This window comes from Dendrobates tinctorius, unplaced genomic scaffold (genome assembly GCF_039654945.1).
Source record: "Dendrobates tinctorius isolate UK_male_01 unplaced genomic scaffold, ASM3965494v1 ptg000070l, whole genome shotgun sequence".
Lineage (NCBI taxonomy): Eukaryota > Metazoa > Chordata > Amphibia > Anura > Dendrobatidae > Dendrobates > Dendrobates tinctorius.
Window position 1 is genome coordinate 7,269,071 of NW_027361738.1, and position 15,859 is coordinate 7,284,929.

At 39.7% G+C, this 15,859-nt stretch overlaps 1 protein-coding gene across 5 annotated transcripts in view; it reads right to left on the bottom strand.

The window, feature by feature from the left end:
• CREB5 (cAMP responsive element binding protein 5) overlaps positions 1-15,859 on the bottom strand; it is a 678,892-nt gene that overhangs the window by 39,056 nt on the left and 623,977 nt on the right. For all 5 annotated transcript variants that reach the window (XM_073581352.1, XM_073581350.1, XM_073581351.1 and 2 more), the window contains one exon: positions 6,259-6,486. In XM_073581352.1, the coding sequence (XP_073437453.1) occupies positions 6,259-6,486 (228 nt within the window). The remainder of the gene's footprint in view (positions 1-6,258; positions 6,487-15,859) is intronic.

Below are 15,859 nucleotides of genomic sequence, written 5' to 3' on the forward strand. Positions count from 1 at the left end.
GAGATTTTTTTTAAATTATTTCTACACGTTTTTTTTTTTTACTTTATTACATTGTACCAGGTGGGACATCACTGTCCTGTGACAGATCGCTGATCTGTCACATCACAGGTCACTGTGACAGATCAGCGATCTGTCACAGGCACTGCACAAGGCTTCCTCCTTGCCTGCGCTTTGCAGACATGAGGAAGCCAGCTCCCTGCAGGCCCCCGAAGGTCCCCGTCGCCATCTTGGATTTGGGGACCTGCAGGGATGGAGCCCCCCGCAGCAGCGCTGCACATTGCGCTGCTGTGGGGGGCTCAGGGAAGCACGGAGGGAGCCCCCTCCCTGCCGATGCTTCCCTTTAAACCCCGGTACACCGCAATCGTGTTTGATCGCGGTGTGCAAGGGGTTAACGTGTCGGGGGCAGTCCGTGACCACCCCTGACACATTATCACAGCTGACACCTGGCACAATCAGCTGACACCCGGCCGCGATCAGCGGCGCTCACCACGTGGGCGCCGCTGATCGCTGTGACGTACTATCTCGTCACTGGGAATTAAGTCCCAGGGCACATGGATGGGATAGTACGTCACATGACAGAAAGGGGTTAACCCAATTTGTAAATACTGTAAACACACAAAAATGAAAAATCAGCAAACTTACTTCCATTGGTCGCTGCAATGCAAACAAATGCTGTAACAAGTGATTAAAATGTCATATCTATCCCAAAATGGTATTTGTAAAAATGTTTTTTTCCCAATTTCTCTGGATTTGGAATTTTTCTCCTGTTTTCCAGTAAAGTATATGATAAAATAAATGGTGTCATTCAAAAGTACAACTCGTCCCACAAAAAACAAGCCCTCATACGTCTATTTGGACAGAAAGATAGAGAAAAGTTATAGTTCTTGGAAGAAAGGAAGGAAAAAACTAAAACGAAAAAATACTGCTGAATATCGCTGTTGGTTGCCACTAATTCACTATTCTACAGCCAAATTGACTCAGAGACGAAAACAGTAGAATTCAACTAATTTTGTGGTGCTGAATATGAATATGATGCTTAAATTTGCTGATTGGCTCTAATTGTCAAGATCCAGAGGAGGTTGTAATTACTTATGACACCTTCCATGCAGGCTTTTAGAATAATTGCGTCTTCATTATTTCATCATCATATTGCATTGTTAGCATCTAATCTATTACAGTGGGGAAAAAAAGTATTTAGTCAGTCAGCAATAGTGCAAGTTCCACCACTTAAAAAGATGAGAGGCGTCTGTAATTTACATCATAGGTAGACCTCAACTATGGGAGACAAACTGAGAAAAAAAAATCCAGAAAATCACATTGTCTGTTTTTTTTTTTCATTTTATTTACATATTATGGTGGAAAATAAGTATTTGGTCAGAAACAAAATTTCATCTCAATACTTTGTGATATATCCTTTGTTGGCAATGACAGAGGTCAAACGTTTTCTGTAAGTCTTCACAAGGTTGCCACACACTGTTGTTGGTATGCTGGCCCATTCCTCCATGCAAATCTCCTCTAGAGCAGTGATGTTTTTGGCTTTTCGCTTGGCAACACGGACTTTCAACTCCCTCCAAAGGTTTTCGATAGGGTTGAGATCTGGAGACTGGCTAGGCCACTCCAGGACCTTGAAATGCTTCTTACGAAGCCACTCCTTCGTTGCCCTGGCGGTGTGCTTTGGATCATTGTCATGTTGAAAGACCTAGCCACGTTTCATCTTCAATGCCCTTGCTGATGGAAGGAGTTTTGCACTCAAAATCTCACGATATATGGCCCCATTCATTCTTTCATGTACCCGGATCAGTCGTCCTGGCCCCTTTGCAGAGAAACAGCCCCAAAGCATGATGTTTCCACCACCATGCTTTACAGTAGGTATGGTGTTTGATGGATGCAACTCAGTATTCTTTTTCCTCCAAACACGACAAGTTGTGTTTCTACCAAACAGTTCCAGTTCGGTTTCATCAGACCATAGGACATTCTCCTAAAACTCCTCTGGATCATCCAAATGCTCTCTAGCAAACTTCAGACGGGCCCGGACATGTACAGGCTTAAGCAGTGGGACACGTCTGCCACTGCAGGATCTGAGTCCATGGTGGCGTAGTGTGTTACTTATGGTAGGCCTTGTTACATTGGTCCGAGCTCTCTGCAGTTCATTCACTAGGTCCCCCCGCGTGGTTCTGGGATTTTTGCTCACCGTTCTTGTGTTTATTCTGACCCCACGGGGTGGGATTTTGCGTGGAGCACCAGATCGAGGGAGATTATCAGTGGTCTTGTATGTCTTCCATTTTCTAATTATTGCTCCCACAGTTGATTTCTTCACTCCAAGCCGGTTGGCTATTGCAGATTCAGTCTTCCCAGCCTGGTGCAGGGCTACAATTTTGTTTCTGGTGTCCTTTGACAGCTCTTTGGTCTTCACCATAGTGGAGTTTGGAGTCAGACTGTTTGAGGGTGTGCACAGGTGTTTTTTTATACTGATAACAAGTTTAAACAGGTGCCATTACTACAGGTAATGAGTGGAGGAAAGAGGAGACTCTTAAAGAAGAAGTTACAGGTCTGTGAGAGCCAGAAATCTTGATTGCTTGTTTCTGACCAAATACTTATTTTCCACCATAATATGCAAATAAAATGAAAAAAAAACCAGACAATGTGATTTTCTGGATTTTTTTTTCTCAGTTTGTCTCCCATAGTTGAGGTCTACCTATGATGTAAATTACAGACGCCTCTCATCTTTTTAAGTGGTGGAACTTGCACTATTACTGACTGACTAAATACTTTTTTTCCCCACTGTACATCATCTATTTAGTCTATTGAGTCTTTAGTATTCTATCATCTTAGGGCAACCAATCAAAAAACGCCAACTCTGCTCCGATGATGTAATCCTAAATACAGATGCATCACCTACTTTTATAAATGCTCTCTGTGTAAGGTATACAGTTTTAGGCTATCCTTAGCTTAGTTTCTTAGCATATTGACATGTTTCAATGTGTTTTTTTTCAGATTTGTCTAATTCTTGCATTAACAAATCGGATAGTTTTTCTTACATATGCGGAAAAGCGACTTTTGCGTCACAAAGGGAAACTTGACTACCATGACAAGGAAAGCCTCCAACCTGTATTTTGGCTGCAATATAGGAAATCAGGACAAGAGTTGGGCTCCACACATATGCTGCAATAGATATGCATCACATCTTACCCAGTAGTTGCATGGGAAGAGGCAATCTATGCCTTTTGCAGTCACAATGATCTGGAGAGAGCCAACCAATCACACTACCAATTGCTATTTCTGAATGATGCCCCCCATTAGGAAAAGAGTTTCAAGGAAGAAGTGGTCTTTATAGTATCCAAACATTCCATCTGCAATATATTCAGTACCACATGCAGAAGAACTGCCAGTTCCAAAAGCACCAGAAACATTTTCAGTCAAGTTACAGTAAGTGAGGAAGAAGAGGGCGCTTGTGTCATGCAGCATCTTCTTCTCATGACCCAGACTTTCTCAGAATCCTCAACTGAACCACACCTTATAAACACAAAGTGAACTGAATCATCTAGTTAGAAATTTGGATCTGCCCAAGAGTAAAGCTGAGCTTTTAGGGTCGAGGCTACAGCAGTGGCATCTCTTAGCGTGGGTGATTATCCAATTTATTTGTTCTGCAACCATGCTAAAGCTCTTGTCCAATAGTTCTTCATAGAAGACGTCTAGTGGCATGTAACATCAACAGTTTAATGAAAACTCTGAACATAAGTCATAATCCAGAGGAATGGAGGCTCTTCATCGATTTGTCCAAAACAAGCCTAAAAGCTGTCTTACTGCATAATGGCAATGTGCTACCTTCAATTCTAGTTGGTTATGCAATCCAATGAAAAAAACTTATGACATGAAAAAGCTGTTGAAGTGCCTGAACTAAGACTAACATTTGTGGCCCCTATGTGGTGACTTAAAGGTGGTTGCCCTCTTACTTGGTCTCCAGGATGGACACTCAAAGTACTGCTGCTTTTTGTATGAATGGGATAGTCATGCAAGAGAAAATTACTACAATAAAAGAGACTAGCCTCTCCAACATTCACTTCAGATAGGGAGTAAAAATGTCCTTCATCCATCACTTGCTGACCCACATAAGATTTTGACACCACAATTGCATAGCAAGTTGGGACAAAAAGAACTTTGTAAAGCCAATGGATACAAATGCAAAAGCATTCAAGTATTTAGTTGATAGATTCCCAAGGTTGAGTGAAGCAAAGACAAAAGAAGGAGTCTTTATTGCACCTCAGATTTGTAAGCTTCTTCAGGATAAGGAGTTTCCCCGTTTAGCTGCAGGGCATAAAAGAGGCTGCATGGGTAGCAATCGCATTAGTAGTAACTAATTTTTTGGGAAACTCAAGAACATATAACTGTGAAGAGATGGTGGAAAATCTTCTCAAAACATATAAGGATCTTGGCTGTAACATGTCCTGAAAGATTAATTTCTTACATTCACATTTAGACTTTCTTTCACCAAACTGCGGAGCAGTCAGCGACAAGCAAGGTGAGAAATTTCACCAAGACATTGCAGCTATGGAAAAATGATATCAAGGAAAATGAAATCCATCAATGCTTGCAAATTACTGTTGGACAGTTGAAAGATGATAACATGCAGGAATACAGGAGACAAGCAAGAAAAAGTTCAAAATATCAGAGATAGCCGACAGCACTCTAGACATACATCAGGATGCACGCTCCAAGTCCATAGACCCAATTGGACACAAAGTAATCCAAGCAAAAAGAAACAGCACCCAATCCAGGTGAAAAAAGTAGAAAAGTCTTTATTCCGCCATGATATCATGGTGGAATAAAGACTTTTCTACTTTTTTCACCTGGATTGGGTGCTGTCCCTTTTTGCTTGAAGCAAGAAAAAGTTGTCATTGAATGAGGACCAAATTTTGTAGTGAAATTTCTGTAATTGTTTATAATTCGCAATAGAGCTTAGACATGTTTAAGTTATTTGAATTGTTGCTAAGTTTCCTCTAAATAAATATTCGAAAACTGGCAAAACAAAATATTTTGCATCTTTATATTGGAAAAATAATAATGTTTCAAAGTACTGAAACGTTTATGCATTAATATGTAGCAGTAAAAGGAAAACTCTTTGATATCATAGAAACAAGAGTCAACCAAAAATTTTTATTGTTAGACTTGAAATCAGGAGGTCAACATGATTAAGAAATGGCTCATTTCATAACTGAACCTGAAAACTTTTGAAAATATGTAGAACAGTGTTTTCATCCATTTTCCATTAGTCAGATGGGTTTCGGTCACATTGACATTAATAAGGCTATGTTTGTGTTAAAGAGCTTAAAAGAAATTCAATGCATTCCTAGGAGCCCACTGAGTAATATACACATATTTTCCGGGCAATTAAAGACTCTGCCGTAATGTGATTTAAAGGTAATAAGCAAATAAAATTTGGCGATGGGGGGGAGGAATTCTTCAAATCTGGCAAATTTGAATTTCAAATAATCTGCTCATCTCTACTGTCTTCACAAGACTTTTAGCATGGAGTATATGATCAATTTAAGGTTTCTTGAATGATTACTCCTCTCATCCATCCTACCTTTTACTAATGCAGCTGTGATAATTTCTGATAAAGGACTGAGATTTTACTGTGTGCTTTCAAACACTTATGCAAAACAACCGACAGCACAAAAAATACAAAACATATCATTAATAAAACATTTTAAATTCTTTACTAACTAAAAATAGCAGTCATTCTTAGGTCAATATTAAACCTACGGTATTTAAGTATTTCTCAATTACTATATTCAGAAAAAAGAATTTGATTGTAGTTCCATACAACCATCATATATTAGCAGACTGAAATAATAAAAGACAGATTAATTCCTTTACAAGTTTATGCTTTTTTTTCAAGGAATTAATTTAAAAGAAAAGGACATAAAGTTTAATACAGCAATATCCTTAATAACTTGTGCTAGAGAAATGTTATATTAAAAAAGGAAAAATAAAGTTATGTTATGTATAGACTAGACCTGTGGGCTTATTTTAATAAATCTTAATGAAGCTTTTACTTATGCAGAAAGTTCACTTTGGCATCCTTGGACACGGGTTGTTTTCATAAGAGAACCTCAATCATTTTTGAGGGCAGATTATGTCTGTGTTTTCATTATTAATCTAATGTGTCTTGCTTTACAGGCAGGTTGTGTATGATGGAGTGGTACAGAAAAGGTTTGGGCTATAAACAGTGGCTCTCTGAGGTTGTACAGTACACACCTGAAGCTGCATGTTTGTCTGGGTGAGTTCCTCTGCTTTCTTTTCCAGTGACATCACCCAGACCTTCCTTTTCTGTCTGCACCGGGTGGCAGCTGCTCGGTTCCTTTCCAGAAACTTTCGCCGCCTCTCGTCTGGATCCTCATCCACCACCCTCCTGCGTCGGCCTCCCGTGGGCTGAGGGGGTTGTATTGTCTGAGTGGGCTGCATTTGCTGTGCTGCTGGTGAGAGCTGGATAAAGAAGAAAAGCTAATTGACTTTCACGCTACTAAAAACAGACATGTAAAATGTGGTGTTAGAAATGTCAGCCAAAACATAATTCAAGTGACAGCTTTAATTTTCATAAATTCATGTGGATAAATAAATTATCTGTCAAAAATATTTAAAAAATAGTATTAGAAAGAAGTCCACACACATTTTTACACAGGAACAGGGAGAAATACAGTATACATTGAAGGGCCTTGGTGCAAAATCTGTACCAGGACCCTCACCTACCATGTGTATTCATAATTCTTGTGTCTTCTGATGTACCCCAGGGCCCCCTCCGGTATGCTTGGGTGAAAATGCTATATTTGCAACTATAGCTATGCCTCTACACCCCAGGTGGTGAACTGGTAATTTTTAACTAGGGCAGTACTCAATGAAAAGAGGGAGCCTTTAGAAACCCAAATAAATCAACCTCTTTTTCAAGTTTGAGCAGGACCTGCAAAAAGACGGTGCTCTATATTATTGTGTTAAGTGTATTGGATGGCAATCCTTTTATTGCTTAGGGGCTGAGATCCATCTTCTTCTAAGCACAAAAGATTTTTTAAGAATAGTTTACAAAAAATGTCCTCCATGCTTTCACAAAAGCTAATCTGATGGGTTCTTCCTGTTCTTCGGGCCTTCACCACTCTTGAAATATGACTTATTGCCATAAACAAAGTGAACATAATGACTGTAAAAGAGTTTTTAATCTTTATGATTTTGAAAAAGAATATAATTATCTGACCGGTTACTTTTATACAAAACAATAAAACTAAGTCTACAATCAATGTCTATGACTTCTGAAAGCAACACTATGTGCCCATCTATTCCTATCTAAGTTTTATTGACAGCCATCTTCAGTAGAGTTGAGCGACTTTGGTCGGATAGGGTTTCATGAAACAAAATTTGTTTCAGATGAAACTGGTCCGACTAGGGCAAAAAAAAGTCGGAGTTTCGTCCAAAACCCGACCCCAATGCAAGTCAATGGGGAATAAAAGTCGGCATTGAGTGGATGAATGTCATCCGCTCAATGCCGACTTTTATTCCCCATTGACTTGCATTGGGGTCGGGTTTCGGACGAAACTCCGACTTTTTTTTGCCCTAGTCGGACCAGTTTCATCCGAAACAAATTTTTTTTCATGAAAACCGATCCAACCAAAGTCGCTCAACTCTACTATCCACCATATTTGATCCATATTCCTGATTACATATGAAATCTGCACAAAGTAATGTGTACCAGCTGACATTTTAATAAGAATTTATTTTAGCTTTCAAAATTAATCCTTTCATAGACTTCAAAAACAGCAAAAGTATTCAGTGTAACAGAGTACACCACCCTCTTCTTTGGGTTTTTGTTTAACACAGCTTCTAGTCTATATAACTGCCCATTCAGATTTGCGGTGGCTACTATACAGAATTCAATTGTGTTGGTCTTACAAGGCTTATATTATATTTATGTCTTAATTCAATGTTATTGACCTCCCATTAAAATGTGTCCCTTGTTTTCATTCTTTTTACAACTCTTATCACAACACAAAAGACTAATGTCATATGAGGTTCATGTGTGATAAAAGCTTCATATATGAGGCAACATTTTTATACAACTTTTTATGATGTAACAAGTAATCCGATATTGTAGGGAATAGATATAAGCCAATCAGGCAAAATTCGAATATGCTTGTTTACACAGAGTCTCATGGGAAATCCAATTTGTGGAGAAGTTATTCTCTTCAAATTTAATGACCCCTTTTATGCTATGGGGTCTCTCCAGAGCCAAGAGCATAAAAATCGTCAGATACAAAAAATAAAAAGATCACCTTACCACTAGAGTTGAGCGATACCGTCCGATACTTCAAAATATCGGATCGGAATGGATCGGCCGATCTTTAAAAAAGTATCGGTATCGCCGATGCCGATACTGGAAGTCCCATTCAAGTCTATGAGACTTCCGGTATCGGAATTGGAAAAACCCTTTCCTGCCCTTGTACAGCCTCTCGGGGGTCTGTACGGGCCTTCCGGGGGTCTCTGCTGGCCTGCCGGGGGTCTGTGCCGGCCTGCCGGTGGGCTGTGCGGACTGCCCGGGGTCTGTGCACCCTGTGGGGGTCTGTACCGGCCTGCCGGGGGGCTGTGTCGGCCTGCCGGGGGGCTGTGCTGATGTCCGGGGGTCTGTGCAGGCATCGTCCGATGGGACTACAAGTCCCATCGGGCGATGCCTGCTACCATGACAGTGATTGACACATTAGCCAATGATGGGACAGTAGTAGTCCCATCATCCGGCTAATGTGTTAAATGTAAAAAAAAAAAATACTACATACATACATACTACATGCATGCTACATACATACTACATGCTACATACATAGTACATATATACTACATATATACTACATGCATGCTACATACATGCTACATACATACTACATACATACTACATGCTACATACATACTACATATATGCATCATACATACTACATGCTACATACTACATACTACATATATGCATCATACATAATACATGCTACATACATACTACATATATACTACATGCATGCTACATACATACTGCATGCATGCTACATACATACTACATGCATGCTACATACATACTACATGCTACATACATACTACATACATACTACATGCATGCTACATACTACGTGCTTCATACATACCACATATATACTACATACATACTACATACATGCTACATACATACTACATACATACTACATGCTACATACATACCACATATATACTACATACATACTACATGCATGCTACATACATACCACATATATACTACATACATACTACATGCATGCTACATACATACTACATGCTACATACATACTACATATATACTACATGCATGCTACATACATACTACATGCTACATGCATGCTACATACATGCTACATACTACATACATACTACATACATACTACATGCATGCTACATACATACTACATGCTACATACATACCACATATATACTACATGCATGCTACATACATGCTACATGCTACATACATACTACATACATACTACATGCATGCTACATACATACTACATGCTACATACATACCACATATATACTACATACATACTACATACATGCTACATACATACTACATGCATGCTACATACAATACATACATAGACATACAGTACATATAACATAGAGTAACATACTTACCAATACTTGTCATATTGTTCCCCGAAGCCATTGTCATCTACGGAATAAATATTAACATAACAAACCACAAAAATACTCACCCATGATCCGAAGCAGTCCACGAGTGTGTCCCACGACGATCTTGGGTAGAGAACTGCAGCATCAGCTGATGCTGCCGCTCTCTACGGGCTGCAGGAATCCAATGACGGAAGGTAGGTATCCTTCCGCACTGTATTCCTCCGCCACTTAAAAAAAAAAAGTCCCTAGTCTCACTTTATGGTAAAAGCTGTGTGGGAATTTCCCACACAGCTTTTACCATAAAGTGAGACTAGGGATTTTTTTTTTTTAAGTGGCGGAGGAATACAGTGCGGAAGGATACCTACCTTCCGTCATTGGATTCCTGCAGCCCGTAGAGAGCGGCAGCATCAGCTGATGCTGCAGTTCTCTACCCAAGATCGTCATGGGACACACTCGTGGACTGCTTCGGATCATGGGTGAGTATTTTTGTGGTTTGTTATGTTAATATTTATTCCGTAGATGACAATGGCTTCGGGGAACAATGTGACAAGTATTGGTAAGTATGTTACTCTATGTTATATGTACTGTATGTCTATGTATGTATTGTATGTAGCATGCATGTAGTATGTATGTAGCATGTATGTAGTATGTATGTAGTATATATGTGGTATGAATGTAGCATGTAGTATGTATGTAGCATGCATGTAGTATGTATGTAGTATGTATGTAGTATGTATGTAGCATGTATGTAGCATGCATGTAGTATATATGTGGTATGTATGTAGCATGTAGTATGTATGTAGCATGTAGTATGTATGTAGCATGCATGTAGTATGTATGTAGTATATATGTGGTATGTATGTAGCATGTAGTATGTATGTAGCATGCATGTAGTATGTATGTAGCATGCATGTAGTATATATGTAGTATGTATGTAGCATGTAGTATGTATGTAGCATGCATGTAGTATATATGTAGTATGTATGTAGCATGTAGTATGTATGTAGCATGCATGTAGTATATATGTAGTATGTAGCATGTAGTATGTATGTAGCATGCATGTAGTATAGATGTGGTATGTATGTAGCATGTATGTAGCATGCATGTAGTATGTATGTAGTATGTATGTAGTATATATATATATTTTTTTTTAAACATTTAACACATTAGCCGGATGATGGGACTACTACTGTCCCATCATTGGCTAATGTGTCAATCACTGTCATGGTAGCAGGCATCGCCCGATGGGACTTGTAGTCCCATCGGACGATGCCTGCACAGACCCCCGGACATCAGCACAGCCCCCCGGCAGGCCGGCACAGCCCCCCGGCAGGCCGGTACAGACCCCCACAGGGTGCACAGCCCCCCAGCAGGCCGGCACAGCCCCCCGGCAGGCCGGTACAGACCCCGGGCAGTCCACACAGCCCCCCGGCAGGCCGGCACAGCCCCCCGGCAGGCCGGTACAGACCCCCACAGGGTGCACAGACCACCGGCAGGCCGGCACAGCCCCTCGGCAGGCCGGTACAGACCCCGGGCAGTCCACACAGCCCCCCGGCAGGCCGGCACAGCCCCCCGGCAGGCCGGCAGAGACCCCCGGAAGGCCCGAAATGACGGCGCATCATGATGCGCACACACCGCGCATCATGATGACGTCATTTCGGCTGTCAATCAACTTTGAACTTCCGATTCCGATGCCCATGCCCGATATTGAAAAAATATCGGATGTCGGTATCGGAATTCCGATACAGCAAGTATCGGCCGATACCCGATACTTGCGGTATCGGAATGCTCAACACTACTTACCACTCATCTTTTCAGCACTTCAGCTTCTCACTGAAACCAGTCTGGTTCTAAAGCATCTTCTGATCACCACTGCTCATGTTGACATGCCCCACAAGAAGGTTGTGACTAGAGTTGAGTGAATTTGTTCGGACTCAGTAGCCGAATCTGAATTTGCCATATTCGAGCCATATTGGTACCCTATTCGTGCCGAATGTATGTTTGATGATCGGTTCCGAACATATTCAGTAATTTCTACTCCCATTGACTCTAATGACGTTCGGCTGTGTTCGACGAATATTGTAAAAACAATATTCACTGCCAATCGTATTTGGATCTGAATCCGAACAAATTCGCTCAACTCTAGTCGTGACATCATGAGCCATGACCTTGTGCACTCATACACAAAACCGTTCTGGACCTCATCAGAGCTGAGAGTACTGGATCAGTGCGAGAGGCTGGGATCAGAAGATGTGATGACGATTTTGGATTTTAGTGAATGCAAATTTTCAAGTAGAATTCATTTCCAATTTCGAGTAGAATTCAATTCCACTCTAATTAATTTTCTCAGCTCTAGTAGGGAGTACTGGGCTTTCCATTAAACATAAGAAGCCCATGTCTATAGGGAATCCCACAGGTTGCTCACGGTTGGGGCTAGATTAATTATTCCTGTAATGGCTGTCATGGTAGTAGCTAAAGAAGACTTTTAGTTGCTCTGCACTTTGTCATCTCTTGTAAAAGTAATGGGTACTTAGTGAGAGTGGGTTTAGTTGCTAATAAATTTACTCTAACTTATAAAAAATAAAAGGCAGAAATACTGGCACTGCTAACACACCCTCCAGGAATGCATTCAGGCAAACAATAATTGCGTATTACCAGATATAGTGGTGCTCAGCATGAGATAAAGCAGAACAAAATTGTGAACAAAACTGCATGAAAAGCTAAATGAGAGTGGCACTCACTACTGCATGTGAAAAAAGCAACACTTTATTGTGATCGTCGCATGAGGAGATATAAAGAGGTAAGTGTCAGCTGTTTTGCATAAACTACGCTTCTTCCGGCTAATTAGAACATAGAACGCACACTCCTTTTATACTCTGTTCACAATATTATGTGCAGAAAATGAAAAAGTGAAAAGTTAAAAAGAAAGAAAAAAAGAAAAATAGCATTGGGAGTAGATTATAAAAGGGATGTGTGTGCATTGTATTTTGTAATTAGCTGGAAGAAGCATACTTTATGTGAAACAGCTTACTCACCTCTTTATGTCTCCTCTCCTTATGTGATGAAAAAAGAAAGTGCTGCTTTTATCAGGTACCAGTGGTGAGTGCCGCTCTCATTTAGTTTTTCATGCTTTTTTGCTCATAAATTTACTCCAAGTGATCAGGGAAGCAGTGGGAATTGGGAAAAATCTTTGTCCCTCTGGACATTGTCATTGACTTATATCTATAAATAAAGAAAGCTTTTTGATTTAAAAATATCTTAATAATTACCTTTAAGAAATGTAACATGTCAACCTTGCAGTACATTTTATTTGCATTTTTTTGAGCTTACAGCTGTTCTTGATTTTTTTCTTCTGCCCTTTTCCTGTTTCCAATATTATTTTTTCTTATTCAAAGCTTAATAATTAAAACAAAGAGGATTTCAAAGACGGTTTGAAAAAATACCTTGTGAAACCAGGATAAATATTCTCAATCATTGTGCTATGTGGATTTCATTGTGCATTTTTGCGCAGGGGACATGTAAACCCTAAAAATTCCTAAAATACAAACTCCTTGCAGATGTTGTCCTTGGTGGCATTTAAATCCAGGACATCAAGCAAAGCAACAGTGCTAACCACTGACATTTTCAGAGAAAAAACTAAACCAGATCACAACTTTCACCTTTTCCTTAAAGTGAACCTTTCACCATTTTTTTTACATGCTAAACTGGCTACATTATGATAAAGCGGCTAAAGATATAAATATAACGAATTTATTTTTTTATTTCTTATCTTCATTGTAGAGACATTAGTTGGTAAAGTTTATATGATAATTTACCCTATAACCAAGGGGGCATTAGCAAACATTCTATTCTTGGGTCGTTGGGACATTTACTATTTCCCTGCAGGACTTTGCCCAATCATAAGCAGGCAACAACATAGAGGGCAAAAGAAAATGAAATACTGCAAGAGAAGCTTAGAACAGGCTTTCCCTGTGTGGTATTGTTAAGACTGATATGTCTAATCATGTCACATAAATCTCACTGCCGATATCTGCTCTGATTACAAGTGCAGGGGAAGAAGAACAGAGCTGTGTGTCATTACATACAACATTTTGCATTATTCTCCAATGCTTGGGATAGATGCAGTGCAGTGAATGTAATGACACACAGCTCTGTTCCCCTTCACCTGCACTCATAATGTTGGTAATCACTGGCTGTAAGGTCTATAACTCAGTTAGAGACAACAATCTTACCAAATCCTGTCATAATAATCTCTTATCTCATTTTTTTCTCTTTTTTCCCCCTCTGCGTGCCACTGCCTCTTTATGATTGGGCAAGATTATGCAGGGGAAAAAGTAAACACCCACCCCCAGACATTAAACTCTGTTAATGCTTTGGTTATAAGGTAAATGTGCATGTAAACTTTCCTAACTAATATCTCTGCAGCGGAGATGAGAAATAAAAAAACATAAAACATTGTTTTCTTTAGGTCTTCAGCCAGTTTATCATGATGTGGCCAGATAAGCATGTAAAAAATGGTGAAAGGTAGTATATGAACACTTTGACGTCTCCAAGATCTTAATACGTGCTGGTTATATATAAATTTTATAATTTAGTAACTTAGATGGAATCATGACAAAAAAAGCTTGCTGCCATAATTTTCAGAAAAATAATGAAAACAGATCACACACTTTACTCTTTCCTTTAAGTAGTGTATGAAATGAAAACGCTGTTGTTTTCAGGACTTTAGTGCTTGCTGGTTATTGATTGCTGTTGTACTGATTGCTATTAGTTAATTCACTTGTTAGAATTGTAGCAGAAAACCTACAATGGAACAAGCAGTTGCCAGTTGGAATAGGAGTCTGATGAAGAGTAGTCAGTATGTTGCCGCACCTAAGATTATAGAAAGGGCAGATTCAACAACTTGCTATGGTCGGGTCCCAGAGGTTTAAAAGCCACTGTACTTGTGGTCACCATAAACTAGTAGAAATACCACACTTTGCTAAAGTTATCTATATCAGGGGGAAAAATAGTGAGATTGAAAAAATTTGCTCTGATAAGCAATGACTGGGGTGTTGTGCGTTGTAAACCGATCCATGATAATATTTTTATTTGTAAAAGGGCACTAAAGAAAAATATTTTAGGAAATTGTTGTTTATGCTGTCTCCAAATATATTTATATAAGTTCACCAAAGGAATGCAGATAATATATTCTCCTGCCTCAAAGGGCATTATATTATGTTTACTTGCCTGCAGATACAATATATCATTTCTCAACGGGCTATAGATACTAAATCACAAATCACGCTGTAGTGTTAACTTTAACCTCTTATCGCACATCTTCGGTGCTGGCAAGAGTTCAAAGGCACAGCCGTTGCCTTTTAAATTATTTCTGACATGCAGTCTCTGGTAAGGAAAAGATTTGTAATGGGGCTTTTACATTGACTAGATTCCCATTGATCAAAGTGCCATTACACAATATTCACGCTGCTCATAATTTAAGGAGAGCCTAAACCTGTAAAGCTAAGTGCTGCCCTTGGGACTCTGACAAGGTGCGTGCTACTAAGATGGCACATGAGTGACATGCAGATTTACAGTCATTAGAGAACATGTGATCAGATTGCAGCAGATTAAAATGACTAAAATATAAAATTGATCGGGCACCATGGTGTCACAATGGTTAGCACTATTGCCTTGCTGCATTGAGGTCTCGGGTTCAAATCTTACAAGGTAGGACTATGACAATTTTCCAATAGTTAGGGCACTAAATATTTCCTTGCCATATATAGCCCTGCGTGAATACCGATGCTTTTCTCCTTGTAGGTTTTTACAGGAGGACATGTGCATGCATTTGATGAAATGAAGATCTACAAGGTGAAATGCGTCGGTGGCACGCAGGGCTATCTATGGAAAGTCCAGCTTAGGGAAAGCTGTGGACTGCCCATGTAAGGGTGAGAGCTATGGGGCTTCTAGGGCTATTGTTTTGACCCACAGGGCCTAACAGAGTCATGGATCCTGCTTTTATCTATTTGCAGACCTCAAGAGGATAATCTCTGTGGATATACTGCACGATGTATCTTCTACTTTACCCTTGGGACGACACATATTGAGTGAGAGATTTCTTTTTTCCATTTGACACTGTGTTATAATGATATTTGTTTCCGTAGCAGAGTTTCAATCTATAGGT